Raw genomic sequence first — 23546 nt, 5'->3', positions numbered from 1 at the left:
TAGGCTAACCAAGATGGCCCACTTCTTGCCGATGAAGGGCACCCCCTCCGCTGCGGAAACCGCTGAGGTTTTTATTAAAGAAATCGTGAGGCTACATGGTGTTCCCGCAAACATTATTTCCGATCGGGGTGTGCAATTCACGTCCAAGTTTTGGAGAGCACTCTGCAGGGCCTTGAAAATTGATCTTTGTCTCTCGTCTGCCTACCACCCACAGACCAATGGGCAAACAGAACGGACGAACCAGACGCTGGAGCAGTACCTGCGCTGCTTCTCGTCCTTTTCTCAGGACAACTGGGCCTCCTTGCTCCCGTTAGCAGAGTTCGCTTATAATAACTCCATCCACTCTGCCACAAGTCAGTCTCCATTCTTTGCCAATTACGGCTTCCACCCCGCATTCTTGTCCCAAGACCTGCCTGAAAGCCCGGTACCAGCAGTCCAGGAGAATATCGACTTCTTTAGTTCCAACAACAAACTACTGCAGGAGACCATGGCAAGGACCCAAAGACATAATAAAGAAGTCTTTGACAGGAGGAGAAGGGGGGAGCTTGAACTCAAGGTTGGGGACCAGGTTTGGCTCTCCACGTTGAATCTAAAGATGGCCTGCCCTTCTAAGAAATTGGGACCAAGGTTTGTGGGTCCCTTCCCAATTGTAAAGAAGATAAACGACGTAGCATTTGAGCTAAAACTGCCAGAGTCGTTCCGGATTCACCCCGTATTTCATGTGGCGTTACTCAAACCATCCGTCCCGGATCCCTTTGACAGTCGGAGGATTGTCCCACCTGAACCTGTGATCGTCGACGGTGAAGTCGAGTACGAGGTGGAATCTATCTTGGACTGTAGGCGTAGACGGAATCAAGTTCAATTCCTGGTGAAGTGGAAAGGGTACGGACCTGAAAAGAATTCTTGGGAACCTGAATCCAACATTCATGCCAGGAGACTGATTCTTGCCTTTAAAAGGGCCCATCCTAGTAAAATGGCTCAATTGGGCATCCGGAGGCTGCCCCTTGGGGGGGGGCAATGTCATGGTCGGTTCCGAGTCCGTTGAGCGCTAATAGGTCTTCCCGGGCGCGCGTTAGCGCGAACGGACGCACGCGGGTGCGAGCAGGTACGATCGGGCGCACGCGGGTGCGCGAGGTTGCGAACGTGCGCACGCAGGTGCGCGGGGTCACGAACGGTTGCACGGTTTCACGTGGGCGCGAACGGGCACGCCGTGCGACCGTTCTTGGCGCCCAGAGGGCTTCTTAAGTGATCCGTTCTAGTGGCCCGGTGCTGTCCTGTCTACAGCGTTCCTGAGAGTTGCCTCTGATAACCTGATTGTTCCTGTCTCTGATCTACCCGGCTTGTTCCTGATTATCCTGCTTGCTGCCAGCCCTGACCCTTGGACTTCCTGACTACGCTTCTGCCTCCTCCTTCGGTACTTCTGCTGCCAGCCCGTTGACGACCCGGCCTGTGTCTGACCCCGCTACTGCCTGCTGTTCCAGTCTGTGTTCTGTGACCGCTGCTGCCTGTCGCCTGCCTGCCAGCCGTTCCTGTGTTATCTCCTGCACCTGCTTGCTGCCAGCTGCTGACTACCTTCCAGCCGTTCCAGAACCACCTGCTGGTACCCGCTGTTGTCTGCCGCCAGTTCCTGGACCAAGCCCACCTACACGGACTTGGCACTTGTGCCCTCTGCCCTCTAGAGCCCCTGTTCCCACTCTCAGGGGATCTCGAGCCAGAGGCTTACGAGAGGCCGCTCCCTGCACTCCGGGCTCCTTCCACCAGGTACGTGACAAAGCCACTGCAATAGCCGATAGGAAATACACCTCATTCCGCCAGCTGACCAGAAAATATGCCATGATTGACGCATGGCGCACAATGCACCCATCCGCTAAGCAGTTCACATTCTATTCCCACCCACACAAGTCACATTCACGCATAGATCATTTTTTCGTAAACGCCCCTACGCTACGCACATGCACGAGTTCAGACATTCAAGCGATCTCGTGGTCCGACCATGCACCAATCACTCTGTCTCTGTCCCTCGCCCCAAGCTCCTACCGTGCTTGCCATTGGCGGCTTAATGAATTTCTACTCAAACACGACCCTTCTAGATCAGAATTAGAGCAAACCCTGAAGCTCTACTTCACCGAAAATACCTCACCTGAGGTGTCTCCCACCACGGTATGGGAGGGACACAAGGCAGTGTTTAGGGGTCAGTGTATTGCGCTCTCTACGGCCCTGAAGCGGAATGCAAACAAGACGAGACAGCTTTTGTTCAGCCGGCTGTGTAATCTGGAGGCCAGCCTGCTGTTGTCCTCTATCATCCAAACGCTTAGGGCATTGGTGAGTACCAGGGCAAGCTTTCGGGACCTGGAGGTTCGGAAGACGGAGAAGACACTTCTCCACTTGCGCCAGACCTTCTATGACAAGGCAAACAAATCACATACGCTTTTAGCAAGACAACTCCACGAGAGGACTACTTTTCCATGACTACTATTCCGCTCTTTACAATGACCCAAGCATCTCCCACAACCCCCCGCCACCCGCTTTGGCCCAAGCAATTGACGAATATTTAGCGGACTGTGACCTTCCGACGCTTTTCCCCACGGCCCTAGCTAGCCTCAACTCCCCAATCATAGAAGAGGAAGTTGAGGACATAATTAAAGCCCTTCCAAACAACAAGGCCCCCGGCCCTGATGGCCTCCCCTACCTCTACTACAAAACTTTTATGCCGACCCTGCTCCCCCGTATTACGTCCCTATTTAACGCCTTCATGTGCTCGACACCCATTCCGAGGGATATGCAAACATTCTTTCTGACAATAATCCACAAACCTGGGAAAGACCACATTCTGTGCCCTAATTACAGGCCGATAGCTCTCCTGACTTCAGATTTAAAAATTTTTACTAAGCTATTGGCCAACAGATTGAACGCTTTTATGCCTTCATTGATACACAAAGACCAAGTGGGGTTCATCCCCGGTCGACAGCCAGGGGATAACACCAGGAGACTGATTGACTTTGTGGAGGTGGCGAACAGGAACAAGACGGAAGCAATCCTCCTTAGCTTGGACGCTGAGAAGGCCTTTGATAGGCTGGGCTGGCCCTTCCTGTTCGCCACCCTCCGGAGGGCGGGTGTGGAGGGTTCGTTCCTCCAAGCTATCTCTCACCTATACTCATCCCCTCTGACCCTGGCAAGGGCAAGTTTGCCCTCTGTTCCATGCTACCTATAACTAACGGGAGTCGGCAGGGATGCCCCCTATCCCCTCTTTTGTATGCCTTGTGCATCGAACCCCTTGCTGTCCATATAAGGCAAAATCCAAACATTCATGGCATCCCGGTCTGGACGTGGGACTTTAAAGTGTCCCTGTTTGCGGATGATGTCCTCCTAACCCTGACCCAGCCACGAATTTCCCTGCCAAATCTCCTTAAGGAATTAGATAACTATAGCCTCCTCTCAGGCTACAAAATTGATAACTCAAAGACAGAAGCCCTTCCCCTTAATGTGACCCCAAGGACATTGTCAGCCCTCTCTCACTCATTTAACTATTCATGGAAGTCATCCTCTCTAAAATACCTGGGGGTACATCTCACACCGACCTATGAGACTCTATATAAAGCTAACTTCCCCCAGCTATTTACGGATATTAGGGCGTCCCTAACCAAATGGAAATTTTTAAAACTGTCCCTCTTTGGCTGGTTAGCAACCATTAAGATGGCAATCCTTCCCAGACTTCTCTACCTTTATGAGGCACTCCCCATCCCAATCCCACCAGCGCACCTTAGGACGCTCCAAGGTGATCTTATAAAGTTCTTTTGGAACTATGGAAGGCACCGGTTAGCCAAGTCCGTATTATTTGCCCTCCGGAACCAGGGGGGACTTGCTTTCCCCAATATAACCAAATATTATTTAGCAGCCCAACTCTGACCAATAGCTTCTTGGAGTACGCTACACGCCTATAACTGTTGGACTCAAATCAAGAAGTTTTGGTTGGCCCCTACGCATTCTAACTCCATGTTATGGAGTACGGATGTCAGTCTTAGTAAATACTAATCACTGGGACCAATAGCGCTCGTCCACACACTGTGGCTCCGCGCCAAAAAGGTATATCCGCTGACCTCCACACCCTCCCCGGCCACCTCCTTTTTGTTTACACCCACTGTCCCAGATAGTCTGACATCACGAATGTCTCAACATTGGTTTCATAGAGGCCTATTCCGCTTTGGCCAGTTGGTAGATACTAGGACTAGGACATTTATCATTCCAGGAATTAAAAGATTCTTATGACTTACCTAGACAAGCATTCTATAGCAGTCTTTTAAGCCAACCCTACAATTCTCCCCTTTAACAGAGTTCGAGAAAGTATGCCTGAAGGGCTCGTCCCCAAAGGGCATGGTCTCACGTACCTACCAAATTCTGATAGCAGACTCCTTTTTCATGGGACTGCGGCATGCTTATATGGATAAATATAAACATAACAAGGTATGGGACCTCTGGGATAGGATGGAGGCCCCCATTCCCTGATTGGCGGGTGTGTGGGGGCGGATGGGCGTCCTTTACTTCCTTCCTCTCTCTCTTTCTTTATCTAATCTGTAACTTTTTCTCCCGTCCTAGGGCTGTTCCCACGATTCTACGTGTCTTTATCTTCCTCTCCCATTTTCCCTCTTTCTCCTCACTCACCTTTATATAAGTCACATGAATGTTTACTAAATAGACCAGTGGAATAACGCAGGAATTGAATTCCCCCTGTAAATGTACATCGGTAGTGGTGTAATGTTTGAGTTGGTGTATTGTTGTATATTATGTTTCTGTTATTAAATGAATGGACCCAGAGAGTCGGGATTATGTGCCCAAGCCACTAAATAAAAGTATAGGCGGCTCGTTTGGTGTATGCCACCCGCCATACGGAGTAATGTATCTTGTGACTGCCTACCCTCATTAACTGTACCTTATTGTTCTTTCTTCTGTATCTTTGTTAAAAATTGGAAATTCAATAAAATGTCAGTTTTCAAAAAAATCATAGCAGAGACCCACATTTTCATCCATTTTAATTTATGCCTGTGTCTACAGTTAATTCTGCTCTCTCATTATCCCCATTTTAGTCACAAATTCAGATTTACTGAGAGTGTAAGTGATGACAAGTGCAAAATCTGAGTGGAAGAATACATCCCTTTAGACAATAATGATCCTCCATGGTGGCCACTGGATGGTGCAAATTCTAGCCATGCTGTGCCGATAGTTGATCAGTTACTGAATGGACCTGTATTTTTTCAACCTTATAAACAATGTAACGGTTCCAAGCAACCAACAGTCAGGCTGAATAGCTATAGTCGACACTATGCAATGGCCAGATGCCTGCCTGTGTCAGGGCTGGCGTCTGCTACTTATGGACAGCTCTTTTCTTTCAGTGCTCCAAGCTGCTCAGCTATTGGTTAATTACGAGCCAGTCATTGTTTCCACAGTGACTCACTTGGTTACCATTAACCTGCCTCATTTGTCCAGCCTACAGTCAGCCCATTTTGGTTATTTAGGCAACTTAACTCCTTTTCTCATCACCCTTGCCTGGTCAACAATATCCAGCGTGTTCCTGACTATGACCAGGCCTGTTCTGATACCTGTTCCTGCTTTGGCTCCTTACTACGCTGATTTCTGTCTTCCTGACCCCGGCTTATCTGATTGCCCACTCTGGCATCCAAACCCTGGCTTCAGTTTTTGACTACGTTTTCCTGTACTGTGTTTTTTTTTTTTTGCTATTTAGGTATGCTCTTTAGGTATATAAAGGTATGATTTTTAATTGCATTTTCTGTCTCCGCCTCCTTTATGGTTCCTGACAGCCTGGAACATAAATGTCTAAAGGGAGCCTGGAGATGTGTCCTTTTACTGTGGCACCCACTGCTTGCTGCTATGCAGAGCCAAAAAATATCAGCTACAGGGATGAACTAAGGATATGCAAACATTTAAGAAAAAGAAACAAAAAATATTTCAAAAATACTAATACAGCATTTTGAGTCTGTGATTAATTCTCTTTATTAATACATAATGTAATGCATGTGACTTTAGTACTTCTTTAAAGAACATGTGCTTAATCTTTGGTCAAAATGGGAAATATTATTATGTATTTATGTCATTTTTAACAGCATCAGGTCCTTCTTAGGTCAGTTGGGTTGCATTTTCTTTTTTTTTTTTATTTGTATACTAGACGTTCCTCCCAGCTAAAGCCATAGATGCACCAATATACAGTGGGGATCGAAAGTTTGGGCACCCCAGGTAAAAATGTGTATTAATGTGCATAACGAAGCCAAGGAAAGATGAAAAAATCTCCAAATGGCATCAAATTACAGATAAGACATTCTTATAATATGTCAAAAAAAGTTAGATTTTATTTCCATTATTTACACTTTAAAATGACAGAAAAGAAAAAAATGGCATCTGCAAAAGTTTGGGCACCCTGCAGAGTTAATATCTTGTACTGCCCCCTTTGGCAAGTATCACGGCTTGTAAACGCTTTTTGTAGCCAGCCAAGAGTCTTTCAATTCTTGTTTGAGGTATCTTTGTCCATTCTTCCTTACAAAAGTGTCACCTGGCACCTGTCACCAAAATACAGTCCACTGTGTGTTGCACACTCCCCCTGGGGGGCACACTCACCAGATTCTTTTGGGCAAATGGGCATTTAATCAAACCAATTGTTCCAAAAGCCTCTTCCTATTTCCTCCTCAGCATCAAAGATCACACACCACTCTGCTCTCCTCACACTCTCGCTTACCGAACCTAAAACTCAGACACTCTGCCGGGTCAGCTGACGGTCTCTATATATATATAATTGAGTATCATACTAGAATTAGTACTGTTTTTTATGTAGACTGTTATCAGTTTAAAGTTTTATTTATTTTTACATTTTCTGTCTTAAATTTTGCTAGATTAATGCTCTATGAACGAATACATCAAATATACCATTAAAGTCACATGCTTCTGCATCCCTGCAGCTATCCAGGTTCTCAAAAAGCAGAGGAAATTTAATTTTAAACAGCCATAGTCAATAACATTCTGAGCCCCAAAAACCAGCATGAAAGAACCATTTCTATTGCACAGAAAACAACCTCCTTTTGATAAACCCAGACAAGCAGGCTTATAAAATTCCTGATATCTCTAAGATTGACTGGTTGGTAATTACTTTGTGTCATACATAATTGATGAAGAGGTTTCATCTTCTGATATGTAATACTTGAACATGCTACTGTGATGTAGCAGAAGGTCCCCCAGAAGTCTCTTGTTCTCTGCTACATGAAAGTGTGAGAGAGAAGACACTTCCACAAGGAGAGAGAGAGGCATCATGTTTTTCTTTCTTCGAGAAACACAGCGCACTCTGAATGAGACCAATGATAATGGGACAGCAAGCAAAAGCACAAAAGGAGGCAAAAAAAAGCTTATGAAATCAAGGTCCAGAGGACGTTTAAGTGATGATGGAGCAGAGAACCAGTTGGAGAAAGAAGAGACAGTTTCTGTAAGAGAAGAGAGAGTTCCTATTATGGAGACGCCGATCTTGCGAACTCTAAGAGAGCGGCTAAAACATAACACTGCCTTAAAGGTAGGAGAAAAATCTTTAAAGGATCAGTCAATTCAAAGCTGATATTTAAGTTCTGATTAGAAACAGGTCATAGTTCAGCCATTGTGAATATTGGGATTCCCTTAGGATCTCTTGACCCATGTGCTGTCCAGGATCTCACTTTATAACTTTTAACTTCATCATATTTCTTTGGATTTTCTTTGTTTCTTAGTTGCCTAAGGCTGGAACACTTGTTACCGTGCTAATCATTCTTCGTTGTTCACAATGTGTGTTCTCTTCTTCTCAAGAGAGAATAAATTCAGCTCAACTAATCCTAATTTCCTGATAGCTCAGCTCCTCCAGGTTTCTTATTGGTTTGGTTACCCTTCTCTGTACTTTTTCCAGTTCTCCATTATCTTTTTTTGTAAACCGGTGCTCAAAACTAAACTGCATATTTCAGATGAGGCGTGCTTAATGATTTATACTGGAGCAAAATGATGTCTATCTCTCTAAAATCTATACCTCTTTAATATATGAAAGTACTTTGCTAGTTTTAGACACTGCAGCTTGGCATTGCATGCTATTATTAAGTCTATGATCTACCAGAACTCCCAGGTCCTTCTCGGCCATTGACTCACCCAGCTGTTCTCCTCCTAGAATCTATGATGCATGTTTTTAGCCCCCAAGTGCAATAAAAACCTAATTTGCCACATAGTTGCCAAAATAAATGGTGCATTGAGGTTGGCTTGTAAATTGGAGATATCCTATAAGGACTTTATTCCACTTAGTGTATTCTGCAAATGCTGAAATTGTACTTTTACTCCCAAATGCTATACCATTTATTATCTAAAAGTCAATAAAAAATGTGCAAAAGGTGCCCGAGTGCCGATAATTGGGTTTAGAGAATCTGACTGTTTTGTTTCCTAAAAGTTGGGCCGGTCCCATAATTTCAACAAGGGAGGCCCCCAATTTAGCAGATCTTCCTATGTGATATGTTATTCAAAACTCAGGGAACATGGTTGCAGTCCTACCTCTTCCAGAATCTATGTGTAAGATTATGTATGATGGACATAGCATTCTATTCTGGTGCCTTTCTTGTTTTCCCATTGTTTTACTTCTGTATTGTTCCAACTTTAATAAAACGATTGGAACCGAAAAAATGTGTAAAAGGAGCTAACAGATCAAATCACCCACTGTTTTAGTTTTTAGAATTGGTTACCGGCCATGACCCTTAAGAGGGGCTCTCTGATTTGGTTTTGGATACTCAAAGTTCCCTTTTATGAAATATCACACTTGAGGTGATTGTAGCCATATTCACAGTTTGGCGCCTGTATAAAATGTCACAATATTACATTTGCAGACGGAAGAGACTTCAGATATGATCACTCGTCCTTAATTCTGTCATTAAAGAAGCCATTGCGGTCTCTCACATTGTGCACTTGATTTAAAATTTCAGCTGATTCACAGGGGATAATGGAAATTAAATCCCAAGAAGGATTACAGATGTTCGCACATAGAGTTTAAAAATGGCTTTAGCATTTGTTTTCTGTTCACTTGCTCAGTAGATTTTTTTAGAACTGACTGTAAAAAAGCAGAATAAGAGGGGAGTACAAATATGCAGTATACTTAAAAATTTTACTACCTGAGCAACACAATTTTAAAAGAGACGTAAAGCCAATACTTTTTTGGCTATACTGCTCTTTTGGGTCACAGGAATACATTTACGCCTGTACGCCTGTACTCCCGTCACCCCAAGTCCGCTGAAACCCCTGTCTCCCAAAGTCATGCTTGCTATCTGCTGATGGGGCAGAGCCGCGCCGCATTCGAGAAGAAGCCCAAGAATATTGTCAGGATTTACCCCAGGTACTTAATTGACAACAGTCACGCCTGCCTCTCTTAGGCCTTTAGCTCAAGCCAGCACTGGAGGAGCACTGGAGGAGCATAAAGAAGAAGGAGAAAGTCTTGTTGCTGACGGTCACTGCTCTCCACTGGGAGAAGAGACCATATGCTGATTGATTACTGGCCATATGTCTTAGAGTCTTAGAGCTGCTGTAACACAGCTGCAGGGTCAGACAGTTTTATTTTATGTATTTCAAACTTCTCCTTTAAGCATGCAAAATCAATTAGTGCAACATGGTAACATAGTTACATAGTAGTACTAGGCAAGGTTAAAAAAAGACACAAGTCCATCAAGTCCAACTTATGTGTGTGATTTTATGTCAGTATTACATTGTATATCCCTGTATGTTGTGGTCATTTAGGTGCCTATATAATATTTTTTGAAATTATCAATGCTCCCCACGGAAACCACTGCCTATGGAAGATAATTCCACTTTCTAACCGCTTTGACAGTAAAGAACCCTCTACGCAGTTTAAGATTAAACCGATTTTATTCTAATTTTAGTGAATTGCCACGTGTCTTATTAAATTCCCTTTGACGGAAAAGCTTTATCCCTATTGTGGGGTCACCAGTACGGTATTTGTACATTGAAATCAAATCTCCTCTCAAGCGTCTCTTCTACAGAGAGAATAAGTTCAGTGCTTGTAACCTTTCTTCAAAACTAAGGTCCTCGAGTCACTTTATTAGTTTTGTTGCCCTTCCATGGACTCTCTCCATTTCCAGTACATCCTTCCTGAGGACTGGTGCCCAGAACTGGACAGCATACTCCAGGTGTGGCCAGACCAGAGTCTTGTAGAGCAGGAGAATTATTGTTTTATCTCTGGAGTTAATCCCCTTTTTAATACATGCAAATATTCTGTTTGCTTTGCTTGCAGCAGCTTGGCATTGCATGCCATTGCTGGGCCTGTCATCTTCTAGGGCTCCAAGGTCTTTTTCCATCCTAGATTCCCCCAGAGGTTCACCCTCTAGTGAGTAGATTGCATTCATATTTTTGCCACCCAAATGCATTATATTGCATTTTTCTGCATTAAACCTCATTTGCCATGTAGTTGCCCACCCCATTAATTAGTTCAAATCTTCTTGCAAAGTTTCCACATCTTGCAGAGTAGTTATTGCCCTGCTTAGAATCATCCACAAATACAGAGATTGAGCTGTTTATCCCATCCTCCAGGTCATTTATGAATGAATTAAATAGGATTGGTCCCAGGACAGAACCCTGGTGGACCTCACTTTCCACCCCGGACCATTTCGAGTACCCATTTATCACCAACCTCTGAACTCGCCCCTGTAGCCAGTTTTCAATCCATGTACTCACCCAATGGTCCATGTCAACAGATCTTACTTTTTACAGTAAACGTTTATACTGCATCAAACAGTTTTGCACACTGAGCACTGGGTATGGTCACACAAATTCTCCTGGATTTAGCATATGTAACTTTAACTTTAACCAGTGATGTATTTAAAGGTCATGCTTTCCTGCAGTGGTTAATCTTGAAGACCCTACTAACATGTTAGTTGTAAAAACTGAAAAATAATTTTGTTTATGTATATATTTAATGTCTGATCCCTACACTCAATGTTTATTGTGTATATGCATATATATGTATTTAAAGAGTGTAGAAATTGCATTTGTTTTTCTGCTGCTGCAATGATGACTTTTATGCCATGTTTAGACGGTAGCTCTTCACAGAGACAACGTTTTTTAATATATAATTAGGTAATTCAGAGATTCAGCATTACAATTTTTAAATATTGTTTTAATGAAAAGAAAGAACAATATAAAAAATATTTACAGAAAAATATATTTCAAAACATACATAAACAACAGTAAAATAAACTAGATTCAAAGTTAAAAATATTTAAAGTGGTTCTCCAGCCTTTGAAAAAAAAAATGAAATAAAAGTCAGCATTTACAAATACTGTAGTTGCTGACTTTTAATACAAGGACACTTACTTGTCCAGGGGTCCAGCGCCGTTCTCACCTGAACCGCTTCTTCTACAGTCTTCGTGTCACTTGTATGATTACTGTGGGCAGCCGGCTGTGATTCCTTGCGCTGCGTTTCGTGAATGGTCACGCAGCCTTCTGGGACTAGTGACATGTTCCAGAAGGTTGCAAGTGGGGGGAGGCGACTTCCAGTTGGATCACTGCAAAAAAAACATGTACCATCCTCCCCCGAAAAAAAGTACCAAAAATAGAAGGTGAGGGGGAGGAGGGCATAAAGTGGAACTTCCCCTTTAGGATGAATGACTTACCAGCTTTAGTCTCATTGGACACTTATTCCGGCATGCTACCTTAGGTTCCCTTACTGATCACTAGTAGTGGGGGTTCTTCTCCATTTCTTTTGGAGTTGATAACTGTCTAATCAGTTTATTTTACGTCCTGTCCTGTTGCAGGTGCGTCCCATACTGCCTCTGACTATCGATACCTGTATTCCCCTCTGTGTGTTACACTGGAGGTGGACCTATACATGTGATCTTTCGTAAGCCACACTCCTGGACTCCCTTCTTCCCCTCTTCCTCCCCCCCCCCTTTTCTGGGGTGGACGCCAGCGACAAGGGCCTAGTGTGTGATCTTGGGCGCATCTATGCAGGGCAGGAGAGGAATGTTTTGGGCCACACGTGCTTTTTGATGAGGATTCCCACTGTGGACCATATCTTTTATGGTGTATGATGCACATTAATTGGTAAATATACAACATTGTGATGATAGATGTACATATTGCTTACAAGCAAATTGTTTTTAGCATATTATGATGAACAATTCCGTTTTATATCTATTTATAGTTGTCTTTTTTCTTCCACAATAGACAAATCCTCTGAAGAAGACCCCTGCGAGAGCTGAAACGCGTCAGGGTCATTTTTACATTGTATATATAGGTGTACAGTGTTTATGTGACACAATTTATGTTGTCTATATATGTGCATCCATAATATATGTTTTTATTGCCAAGTGGAGTTCAATTCTTGACTATCATGTTAGTCATTTATATCCTCTTTTTTACTCAATAAATATTATGAAATAACAAGCTTGCCCGATTTTCTGCGTTTGTAGTAACTCTACTCGCATATATATGTTTTTTACCATATTATAGACATATTGTTGTCCAAACAAAAACCCCACCACAGGGGAGATCTTTTTTCTTTGCAATTAGGGGTGAATGGCACTCTCCAAACCTTTGGTGCCGTGTTATTTTTCTTTGTTTTTCCCCTTTAGGATAAATTTCCTCTTTAAGTAAAGTCTCCCTCCACTCAGTTTGGGGCTTGTCAAACCTCACTGTTGTCACTATTGTCACAAGGATAGTTTAATTTAAATTTTCCTTTACCAAGATACTGTCTATAGGGGAGCAGCCAAGGTGGCAAATTTGCCATATGAAATACAGCTATGACTGTACCATGCATTGTTCATAGAACATTCTATTGAAATGGACCTCACACTATTAAAGAACTCACAGCTAACATGCCCCTCCTGACATACTGAATGCAAAGATGAAGTGCAGAAAAAATTACTTGAACTGAACTAACAAATTCAGCAACTGCCTCATTTTTGGAAGATGGTACTTCTGAATACCCCTATTTGTAGTAAGTGCCACAGAGATCATGGGGACCTCATTCACATGCTCTGGCATTTTAAAAACTATTGGGTGAGTGTCACAGAAACCATAAATTCACTCTTTCAAACTGAAGGTAAATTAGACCCTAAAGCTTGTCAATTAGGAATCCTAGATCAATACACGCTTACTAAAGCAACTAGCTCTAAAGCTCTGTTCCAGGCCAGAAAGCTTATCCTGCAATATTGGAAGTCTGAGCAACCACCCACCCATAAGCAACGAGTCCAACGTATGTGACACATGCAGCAACTTAAGCGTGTTATCTTCCATAGGGGGTGCACAGCTAAATTTAAAAATGTGTGGGATATCTGGTCGGCCACGCATGTGCTAGACAGAATTTGGTGAAATATTTAATACCCTTATTAGGCTGTATGATTTAAGTTGTGTCAGAAACCATGAATCAGACGGAGACAGAAGTACAGTTACTACTTTAATAATAATAAAATGGTAAGCAGAGTAAGCATAGTCAATACATAGCCAGAGTTCAGTAACCAGATCGGGTAGTCAACCAATGCCAATGTATGAGAGCCAGAGATCAACGTAGTACTACAGCAAGCAGGATCAGGAGCCAGAAGGGACGTCAGCCGAGCAAGTCTTCAACAGGGACACAGCAGAAAGTCTGAGAGATGTGACCAAAGGCGAAGGCAGAGATGAAGTGAGCTGGATGGCTTTAAGTAGGCAGGACTGACGTCTGAGTCACTGTGGAGAGAAAGGAGCTGGCAATTAGCCAACAGCTGAGCGGCCAGCTCAGAGAAGGAAGGGCTGAGCCCAGCCCTGACAATTTGCTGTTTATTCTTTCTGAATTTCTCCAATTCCTTTTTTGGACTACATATATTCTGTAATGGTATTGTAAACCTAGTCATGTTTAACCTGAAGTTTTTAATTATGCGTTGAGCTAAATGCCTATTGCACACTTTATCTGGAAATGTTTATTAAACTTCTTTGTAATTTTAAAAAAGTATACAGGTAACTGAATTGTGTCAGTAAACATGATGTAGCCATGTTGTTTTAGCTGTGTGTTGTATAATATGAGAAGGCATGAGAAGTGAGAAGTGAGAGACACCGACAGGAACGGTTATGTACCAGTCCAAAGTTGTCACCACCCTAAATGGCTTACAGCAATCCCCAAGGGCAAAAAACACACCATGATATTAAAAATTACAAAACACCAAAAATAGCGGTCTGAGTATAACCTTCCAAAACATTAAAAAAGACAACTTTGTCATTAAAAAAGAGGGATCGCAGTTGTACACAAATCCACACAAGCAGACATACACACAGGTCAAAGGATGGGAGTTGATTGAAGTATTGTTGAGCATTAGCAGAGGCTAATTCCCGTTAATGCCAATGCGCATACGTGGTGTCCCAGACAGAGACGACCGAGATCCAGGGTGAGCATGCGCACTGGCGCATCCATACAGCGTGGCGTTAGTGCACACTCACGCACACGCACGTGCACCCACCAATCCCAGTGCACGACGCCCTATATAAATGGAGACTCTGCCTGGTTCCAGTGCTGGAATGTCTTCAGCTTGTCCGTGTGTTCCTCATTGATGTGGATGAGTGGAAGACAGCTTTCCGGAACCGTTTTGGCCACTTCAAGTACCTTGTTATGCCATCCGGACTTTGTAACACACCGGCCACTTTTCAACATTTTGTAAAACGTATCTTCAGAGACTTCCTAGACTTGTTTGTGATCGTCTACTTGGATGATGACATTCTCATATTTTCAGCCTCTCTAAAATCACACTGTGACCATGTGAAGCAATTTCTCCTCAGACTGAGACAGAACGGACTTTATGCTAAGGCCGAGAAATGTGAATTCGAACACCAGACCATTCACTTCCTCGGCTTGATGATATCAATTGGGGGTGTGGCAATGGATCCTCAGAAGGTCTCAGCCATAATGTCTTGGCCACCCCCAACTGATAAAAAAGGGGTACAACGTTTTATCAGGTTCTCTACATTTCTACAGAAAATTTATCAAAAACTTCTCCAGTATCATAGCACCCATCACACAGCTCAGAAGGAAACAAAGCCATTTTCAATGGACTGAAGCAGCTCAAGCTGCATTTGACAGGCTAAAGGGGTTATTTACTTCCACTCCAATATTAAAACAGCCTGATCCTGCCTTGTCTTATATCCTGGAGGTGGATGCATCTGAGAATGCTGTGGGGGCCGTCCTGTCCCAATGCCAAGGGCCTAAGTCTTTAATGCACTCTGTGGCGGTCTTTTCCAAAAAACTATATTTATCAAAAAAAAATTATGATGTGGGGGAAAGAGAACTCTTGGCAATAAAATCAGCCTTGGAGGAGTTGTGGTATCTCCTGGAGGAAGCAGCACACGCAATACTGATCTTCACGGATCACAAAAATGTTGACCATCTTAGAACTGCCAAGCGCCTCAGATCCAGACAAGCGAGATGGTCCCTTTTCTTTTCTAATTTCAATTTTCATATTACCTACCGGCCAGGGTCTAAGAATATCAAACCTGATGCATTATCTTGCATGTTTACGGAAGCCAAAGTTTCATCTCCACCAGATACTATCCTGCAAGCTGGGAATTCTTTATTAACTCAATCTAATTTTGTGTCACAGATCCGCCAGGCATCCCTGAGAGCATCCCTACCCCCAGGTATGAGCCTTCAAGAAAAAGATGGGCTCTTCTGGCAAGGGAATTAAATGTTTGTACCCCAAAACCTGCGCACCACCGTCCTACAGGTCGGCCATGACTATCCTATGGCAGGTCATTTTGGGGGTTACAAGACTATGGATTTAGTTCAAAGACACTTCTGGTGGCTCAATCTAGCAAAGGATTGTAGGAATTACATTAGTTCTTGCCTGCCCTGTCTCAAGAATAAGAACAGTAAAAACAAAGCTTGGAGACTATTAAGACCACTGCCCATCCCTGAAAGACCATGGGATAAAATCGCAATGGACTTCATTGTCGAGCTTCCTCCCTCTAAAGGGTTTTTGTCCATCTTTGTGGTGGCAGATCGCCTTTCTAAAATGGCACATTTTATCCCCATGAAAGAGACTCAGCAACTGAGACTGCCAGGGTGTTCATTAAAGGAATCATTAGACTCCACAGAATTCCCGGTGACATCGTTTCTGATTATGGAGTACAGCTCATGTCAAAATTCTGGAAAGCACTATGTGAAGCTCTGAACATCAAACTCAGTTTTTCCTCAGCCTATCATCCTCAAGCCAAGGGGCAGACTGATGGTACTAACCAAACGTTGGAGCAGTACCTATGTTTTTTTTTCCTCTTTTACTCAGGAAGATTGGGCCTCATTACTGCCTATGGCAGAGTTTGTATTCAATACTCACTCTACCTGTCAGGGAATGATTAGACCAGACTGTGTGGACTGCACAGAGGAAACCCAAATCGCATGTGAGTGAAATAACAAAAGTGTTTATTATAAATAAAAGGAAAGTGAAAACAAACAGTGCACTACCAACCACAACAACAAGTAATATATATACAATAAATGGGAACTACCAGAGACGTCAACAAAAGCCAGGCCGAGGTCATACACCGGGGAATCAGTAGATGGGTAAGGACGGATGGATGGGCTGCAGAGCAGGGATCTAGGTAGCAGGAGGCAAGAGGGACAGGTACAGGATGGGCTCAGGGTCGGAAAGGAACAGGTCATGTAGATACAGGGTTCAGGTTCAGGTTCCAAGGTCAGGGCACATGGAGAGAGCGATACCAAGGCAAGCATGTGAGGGCTTGCTGGGTATTTATAAGACTACCAAATGATTAACCTCACGTAACAGCTGAGCGCAGAAGGTGCTGTCTGCTCCACACTGCCGGAGTACGCCGCTGGTGGGCACCGGTACTACAGCCCAAGGATCCAATAGTGCCACCAGGAGGTAGGTCCTCTTATTACAGGCCCTGGGTGTTAGAAGACACCCGCTGGTGGACACTGGTACTGCAATCCAAGAGATCAACAGCGCAACCAACGGGTGGACCTTTTCCTGACAGTACCCCCCCCTCAAAGGAGCGGCCTCCGGACGCTCCAACTAGGTGTAATTGTCCAAAGTTAATGGCCTCAAACTGCACCATGGATGAGGGCACATAAAGCTGGGTACCAGGTACTTCAAGCTGTGCAGTGGACACTGCAAACCGGACAGCGGGCACATCAGGGCAGACAGCGGGCACATCCGGGCAGACAGCGGGCACATCCGGGCAGACAGCGGGCTCCGGGTCGTCGAGCTGGGCAGCAATCACCGGGTCGTCGAGCTGGCCAGCAATCACCGGGTCGTCGAGCTGGCCAGCAATCTCTGGGTCTTTAGGCCAAACAGCAAGTACTGTAAGGGCAAGCTGGATCACAGGCACTGGCTCAGCAAGCTGAGTAACGGGCCCCTGCCCAGCAGGCTGGGTGACAGGCCCCGGCTCAGCGAGCTGGACACCAGGCACTGGTCCGGCAAGCCGAATAACGGGCACAAGCTTAACAGGCCAGTTAATGGACACTGGTTCAGAAGACTGGGTAGTGGGCACCGACTCCACAGACTGGGTAGCGGGCACCGACTCCATAGACTGGGTAGCGGGCACCGACTTGCAGACTAGGTAGCGGGCACCGACTCACAGACTGGGTAGCGGGCACCGACTCACAGACTGGGTAGCGGGCACCAACTCCGCAGACTGGGTAGTGGGCACCGACTCCGCAGACCGAGACACGGGCACCGAAACTTCAGGCTGAGACACGGGCACTTCAGACTGGAACACCAATATCCAAGCATCAGGCTGGGAAGCTGGCACATCAGACTGGAAATCCGGTACATCAGACTGGGAGGCAGAGACATCAATCTGGGAAGCTGGAACATCAGGCTGGCAAGCCGGAACATCAGGCTGGCAAGCAGAGACATCAATCTGGGAAGCTGGAACATCAGGCTGGCAAGCTGGAACATCAGGCTGGCAAGCAGAGACATCAATCTGGGAAGCTGGAACATCAGGCTGGGAAGCTGGAACATCAAGCTGGGAAGCAGAGACATCAATCTGGGAAGCTGGAACATCAGGCTGGGAAGCTGGGACATCAGGCTGGGAAGCTGGAACATCAAGCTGGCAAGCAGAGACATCAATCTGGGAAGCTGGAACATCAATCTGGGAAGCTGGAACATCAATCTGGGAAGCTGGCACATCAATCTGGGAAGCTGGCACATCAATCTGGGAAGCTGGCACATCAGACTGGGAAGCTGGCAGCAGGACATCAGACTGGAGGGCTGGCACGTCGGACTAGAAGGCAGGCAGTAGGACATCAGACTGGAAGGCTGGCACGACATCAGACTGGAAGGCTGGCACGACATCAGACTGGAAGGCAGGCAGCAGGACATCAGACTGGAAGGCTGACAAGTTGGACTGGAGGGCAGGCACTAGGACGTCCGGCTGGATAGCTGGAACTGGGACGTCCAGCTGGGTAGCTGGAGCTGGGACGTCCGGCTGGGTAGCTGGAGCTGGGACGTCCGGCTGGGTAGCTGGAGCCGGGACGTCCGGCTGGGTAGCTGGAGCCGGGACAACAGGCTGGGTAGCTGGAGCCGAGACGTCAGGCTGGGTAGCTGGAGCCGAGACGCCAGGCTGGGTAGCTGGAGCCGGGACGTCAGGCTGGGTAGCTGGAGCCGGGACGTCAGGCTGGGTAGCTGGAGCCGGGACGTCCCGGCTCTGGGTAGCTGGAGCCGGGACGTCAGGCTGGGTAGCTGGAACTGGGACGTCAAGCTGGGTAGCTGGAACCGGGACATCAGGCTGGGTAGCTGCAAGCTGGGAATTCTTTATTAACTCAATCTAATTTTGTGTCACAGATCCGCCAGGCATCCCTGAGAGCATCCCTACCCCCAGGTATGAGCCTTCAAGAAAAAGATGGGCTCTTCTGACAAGGGAATTAAATGTTTGTACCCCAAAACCTGCGCACCACCGTCCTACAGGTCGGCCATGACTATCCTATGGCAGGTCATTTTGGGGGTTACAAGACTATGGATTTAGTTCAAAGACACTTCTGGTGGCTCAATCTAGCAAAGGATTGTAGGAATTACATTAGTTCTTGCCTGCCCTGTCTCAAGAATAAGAACAGTAAAAACAAAGCTTGGAGACTATTAAGACCACTGCCCATCCCTGAAAGACCATGGGATAAAATCGCAATGGACTTCATTGTCGAGCTTCCTCCCTCTAAAGGGTTTTTGTCCATCTTTGTGGTGGCAGATCGCCTTTCTAAAATGGCACATTTTATCCCCATGAAAGAGACTCAGCAACTGAGACTGCCAGGGTGTTCATTAAAGGAATCATTAGACTCCACAGAATTCCCGGTGACATCGTTTCTGATTATGGAGTACAGCTCATGTCAAAATTCTGGAAAGCACTATGTGAAGCTCTGAACATCAAACTCAGTTTTTCCTCAGCCTATCATCCTCAAGCCAAGGGGCAGACTGATGGTACTAACCAAACGTTGGAGCAGTACCTATGTTTTTTTTTCCTCTTTTACTCAGGAAGATTGGGCCTCATTACTGCCTATGGCAGAGTTTGTATTCAATACTCACTCTACCTGTCAGGGAATGATTAGACCAGACTGTGTGGACTGCACAGAGGAAACCCAAATCGCATGTGAGTGAAATAACAAAAGTGTTTATTATAAATAAAAGGAAAGTGAAAACAAACAGTGCACTACCAACCACAACAACAAGTAATATATATACAATAAATGGGAACTACCAGAGACGTCAACAAAAGCCAGGCCGAGGTCATACACCGGGGAATCAGTAGATGGGTAAGGACGGATGGATGGGCTGCAGAGCAGGGATCTAGGTAGCAGGAGGCAAGAGGGACAGGTACAGGATGGGCTCAGGGTCGGAAAGGAACAGGTCATGTAGATACAGGGTTCAGGTTCAGGTTCCAAGGTCAGGGCACATGGAGAGAGCGATACCAAGGCAAGCATGTGAGGGCTTGCTGGGTATTTATAAGACTACCAAATGATTAACCTCACGTAACAGCTGAGCGCAGAAGGTGCTGTCTGCTCCACACTGCCGGAGTACGCCGCTGGTGGGCACCGGTACTACAGCCCAAGGATCCAATAGTGCCACCAGGAGGTAGGTCCTCTTATTACAGGCCCTGGGTGTTAGAAGACACCCGCTGGTGGACACTGGTACTGCAATCCAAGAGATCAACAGCGCAACCAACGGGTGGACCTTTTCCTGACAGTACCCCCCCCTCAAAGGAGCGGCCTCCGGACGCTCCAACTAGGTGTAATTGTCCAAAGTTAATGGCCTCAAACTGCACCATGGATGAGGGCACATAAAGCTGGGTACCAGGTACTTCAAGCTGTGCAGTGGACACTGCAAACCGGACAGCGGGCACATCAGGGCAGACAGCGGGCACATCCGGGCAGACAGCGGGCACATCCGGGCAGACAGCGGGCTCCGGGTCGTCGAGCTGGGCAGCAATCACCGGGTCGTCGAGCTGGCCAGCAATCACCGGGTCGTCGAGCTGGCCAGCAATCTCTGGGTCTTTAGGCCAAACAGCAAGTACTGTAAGGGCAAGCTGGATCACAGGCACTGGCTCAGCAAGCTGAGTAACGGGCCCCTGCCCAGCAGGCTGGGTGACAGGCCCCGGCTCAGCGAGCTGGACACCAGGCACTGGTCCGGCAAGCCGAATAACGGGCACAAGCTTAACAGGCCAGTTAATGGACACTGGTTCAGAAGACTGGGTAGTGGGCACCGACTCCACAGACTGGGTAGCGGGCACCGACTCCATAGACTGGGTAGCGGGCACCGACTTGCAGACTAGGTAGCGGGCACCGACTCACAGACTGGGTAGCGGGCACCGACTCACAGACTGGGTAGCGGGCACCAACTCCGCAGACTGGGTAGTGGGCACCGACTCCGCAGACCGAGACACGGGCACCGAAACTTCAGGCTGAGACACGGGCACTTCAGACTGGAACACCAATATCCAAGCATCAGGCTGGGAAGCTGGCACATCAGACTGGAAATCCGGTACATCAGACTGGGAGGCAGAGACATCAATCTGGGAAGCTGGAACATCAGGCTGGCAAGCCGGAACATCAGGCTGGCAAGCAGAGACATCAATCTGGGAAGCTGGAACATCAGGCTGGCAAGCTGGAACATCAGGCTGGCAAGCAGAGACATCAATCTGGGAAGCTGGAACATCAGGCTGGGAAGCTGGAACATCAAGCTGGGAAGCAGAGACATCAATCTGGGAAGCTGGAACATCAGGCTGGGAAGCTGGGACATCAGGCTGGGAAGCTGGAACATCAAGCTGGCAAGCAGAGACATCAATCTGGGAAGCTGGAACATCAATCTGGGAAGCTGGAACATCAATCTGGGAAGCTGGCACATCAATCTGGGAAGCTGGCACATCAATCTGGGAAGCTGGCACATCAGACTGGGAAGCTGGCAGCAGGACATCAGACTGGAGGGCTGGCACGTCGGACTAGAAGGCAGGCAGTAGGACATCAGACTGGAAGGCTGGCACGACATCAGACTGGAAGGCTGGCACGACATCAGACTGGAAGGCAGGCAGCAGGACATCAGACTGGAAGGCTGACAAGTTGGACTGGAGGGCAGGCACTAGGACGTCCGGCTGGATAGCTGGAACTGGGACGTCCAGCTGGGTAGCTGGAGCTGGGACGTCCGGCTGGGTAGCTGGAGCTGGGACGTCCGGCTGGGTAGCTGGAGCCGGGACGTCCGGCTGGGTAGCTGGAGCCGGGACAACAGGCTGGGTAGCTGGAGCCGAGACGTCAGGCTGGGTAGCTGGAGCCGAGACGCCAGGCTGGGTAGCTGGAGCCGGGACGTCAGGCTGGGTAGCTGGAGCCGGGACGTCAGGCTGGGTAGCTGGAGCCGGGACGTCCCGGCTCTGGGTAGCTGGAGCCGGGACGTCAGGCTGGGTAGCTGGAACTGGGACGTCAAGCTGGGTAGCTGGAACCGGGACATCAGGCTGGGTAGCTGGAGCTGGGACGTCGCTGGGTAGCTGGAGCTGGGACGTCAGGCTGGGTAGCTGGAACTGGGACGTCAGGCTGGGTAGCTGGAACTGGGACATCAGGCATAGGTGGGCCACCGAGTACAACTGGCATGCATGCAGGCTGGACCGGGTTGGTTGGTGCGGAGGAGGGTTGGGTTACTGGCAGGATTGTGCGGGTTGGAAAGAACTTTCGTTTCTTTTTTGACTTAGCCACTGCAGCTTTGTATGTAGGTGCAGGGCTGTAAGAAAAAGTATCTGGGCAAAAGGAAGACCAAGGAACAGTGGCAGGAGGAGGGTTTTGTGGGATTGTAACAGGTGGAGGAGAAGAGGCAGGTGGATTGAAGGCAGGATAGGTGCTACACTTGGTGACAGGATAGTAGTATTTGGTAGGAAGTGGAGTAGACTGGATGTAGCTGAGGTTGCCATAGGCAATGGGGAGATAGCTACTTGGGAAGACAGGTGATTAATGACAGGGCTGGAATGTTGTGGCTTAGCTAAATGCAGGAGATCTGACCATGCCTGTAGCACAGGTTGAACAAACACTGATTCACACACAGCCTGACTAACCAGAGAATGCACTGAATGGATGTACCTGCTGTGGACAAGAGGAATAACATTCCATGAAAGAGGCTGGATCATCCTCTAACAACCATACCAGAGATTCAACTTGGCCCAAATTAAAGGGGGGAGAAAAATCATCACTTCCTTCGGGATAACATGACAGGGCTGGCTTTGCACAGAATTGGATTAAGGGCTGAACATCCTCAAATGACATGTAGCCCTGATCCACCAGGGAATGAGCTGATCGGATGGTTTCCATCAGCTGGTCACTAGTCCACCTTTTTAGAAGCTGGTGATAATATTCACCATCCTCTTCTGCCAGCAGAGAATAATACGTGATTTCATTGAAATCCATATTGGCAGACTAATAGGTCAGGATGGTGCCTCAATGCAGCCATGTCTGGTCAGGGATGGCCTTGGTATACTGTCAGGGAATGATTAGACCAGACTGTGTGGACTGCACAGAGGAAACCCAAAACGCATGTGAGTGAAATAACAAAAGTGTTTATTATAAATAAAAGGAAAGTGAAAACAAACAGTGAACTACCAACCACAACAACAAGTAATATATATACAATAAATGGGAACTACCAGAGACGTCAACAAAAGCCAGGCCGAGGTCATACACCGGGGAATCAGTAGATGGGTAAGGACGGATGGATGGGCTGCAGAGCAGGGATCTAGGTAGCAGGAGGCAAGAGGGACAGGTACAGGATGGGCTCAGGGTCGGAAAGGAACAGGTCATGTAGATACAGGGTTCAGGTTCAGGTTCAGGTTCCAAGGTCAGGGCACATGGAGAGAGCGATACCAAGGCAAGCATGTGAGGGCTTGCTGGGTATTTATAAGACTACCAAATGATTAACCTCACGTAACAGCTGAGCGCAGAAGGTGCTGTCTGCTCCACACTGCCGGAGTACGCCCGCTGGTGGGCACCGGTACTACAGCCCAAGGATCCAATAGTGCCACCAGGAGATAGGTCCTCTTAGTAC

At 46.7% G+C, this 23546-nt stretch overlaps 1 protein-coding gene across 3 annotated transcripts in view; it reads left to right on the top strand.

The window, feature by feature from the left end:
- The first annotated feature begins 7242 nt into the window (after positions 1-7242).
- LOC143930463 (calcium-binding protein 2-like) overlaps positions 7243-23546 on the top strand; it is a 167276-nt gene continuing 150972 nt past the window's right edge. For all 3 annotated transcript variants that reach the window (XM_077454791.1, XM_077454790.1, XM_077454789.1), the window contains exon 1: positions 7243-7564. In XM_077454791.1, the coding sequence (XP_077310917.1) occupies positions 7310-7564 (255 nt within the window). In that variant the 5' untranslated portion in view covers positions 7243-7309. The remainder of the gene's footprint in view (positions 7565-23546) is intronic.

The sequence above is a fragment of the Lithobates pipiens genome, unplaced genomic scaffold (genome assembly GCF_037356315.1).
Source record: "Lithobates pipiens isolate NorthernLeopardFrog02 unplaced genomic scaffold, aLitPip1_a1.2 Scaffold_25, whole genome shotgun sequence".
Lineage (NCBI taxonomy): Eukaryota > Metazoa > Chordata > Amphibia > Anura > Ranidae > Lithobates > Lithobates pipiens.
Note: the sequence above shows the minus strand (reverse complement) of the source record. Positions and strands in the feature narration are given on the sequence as shown.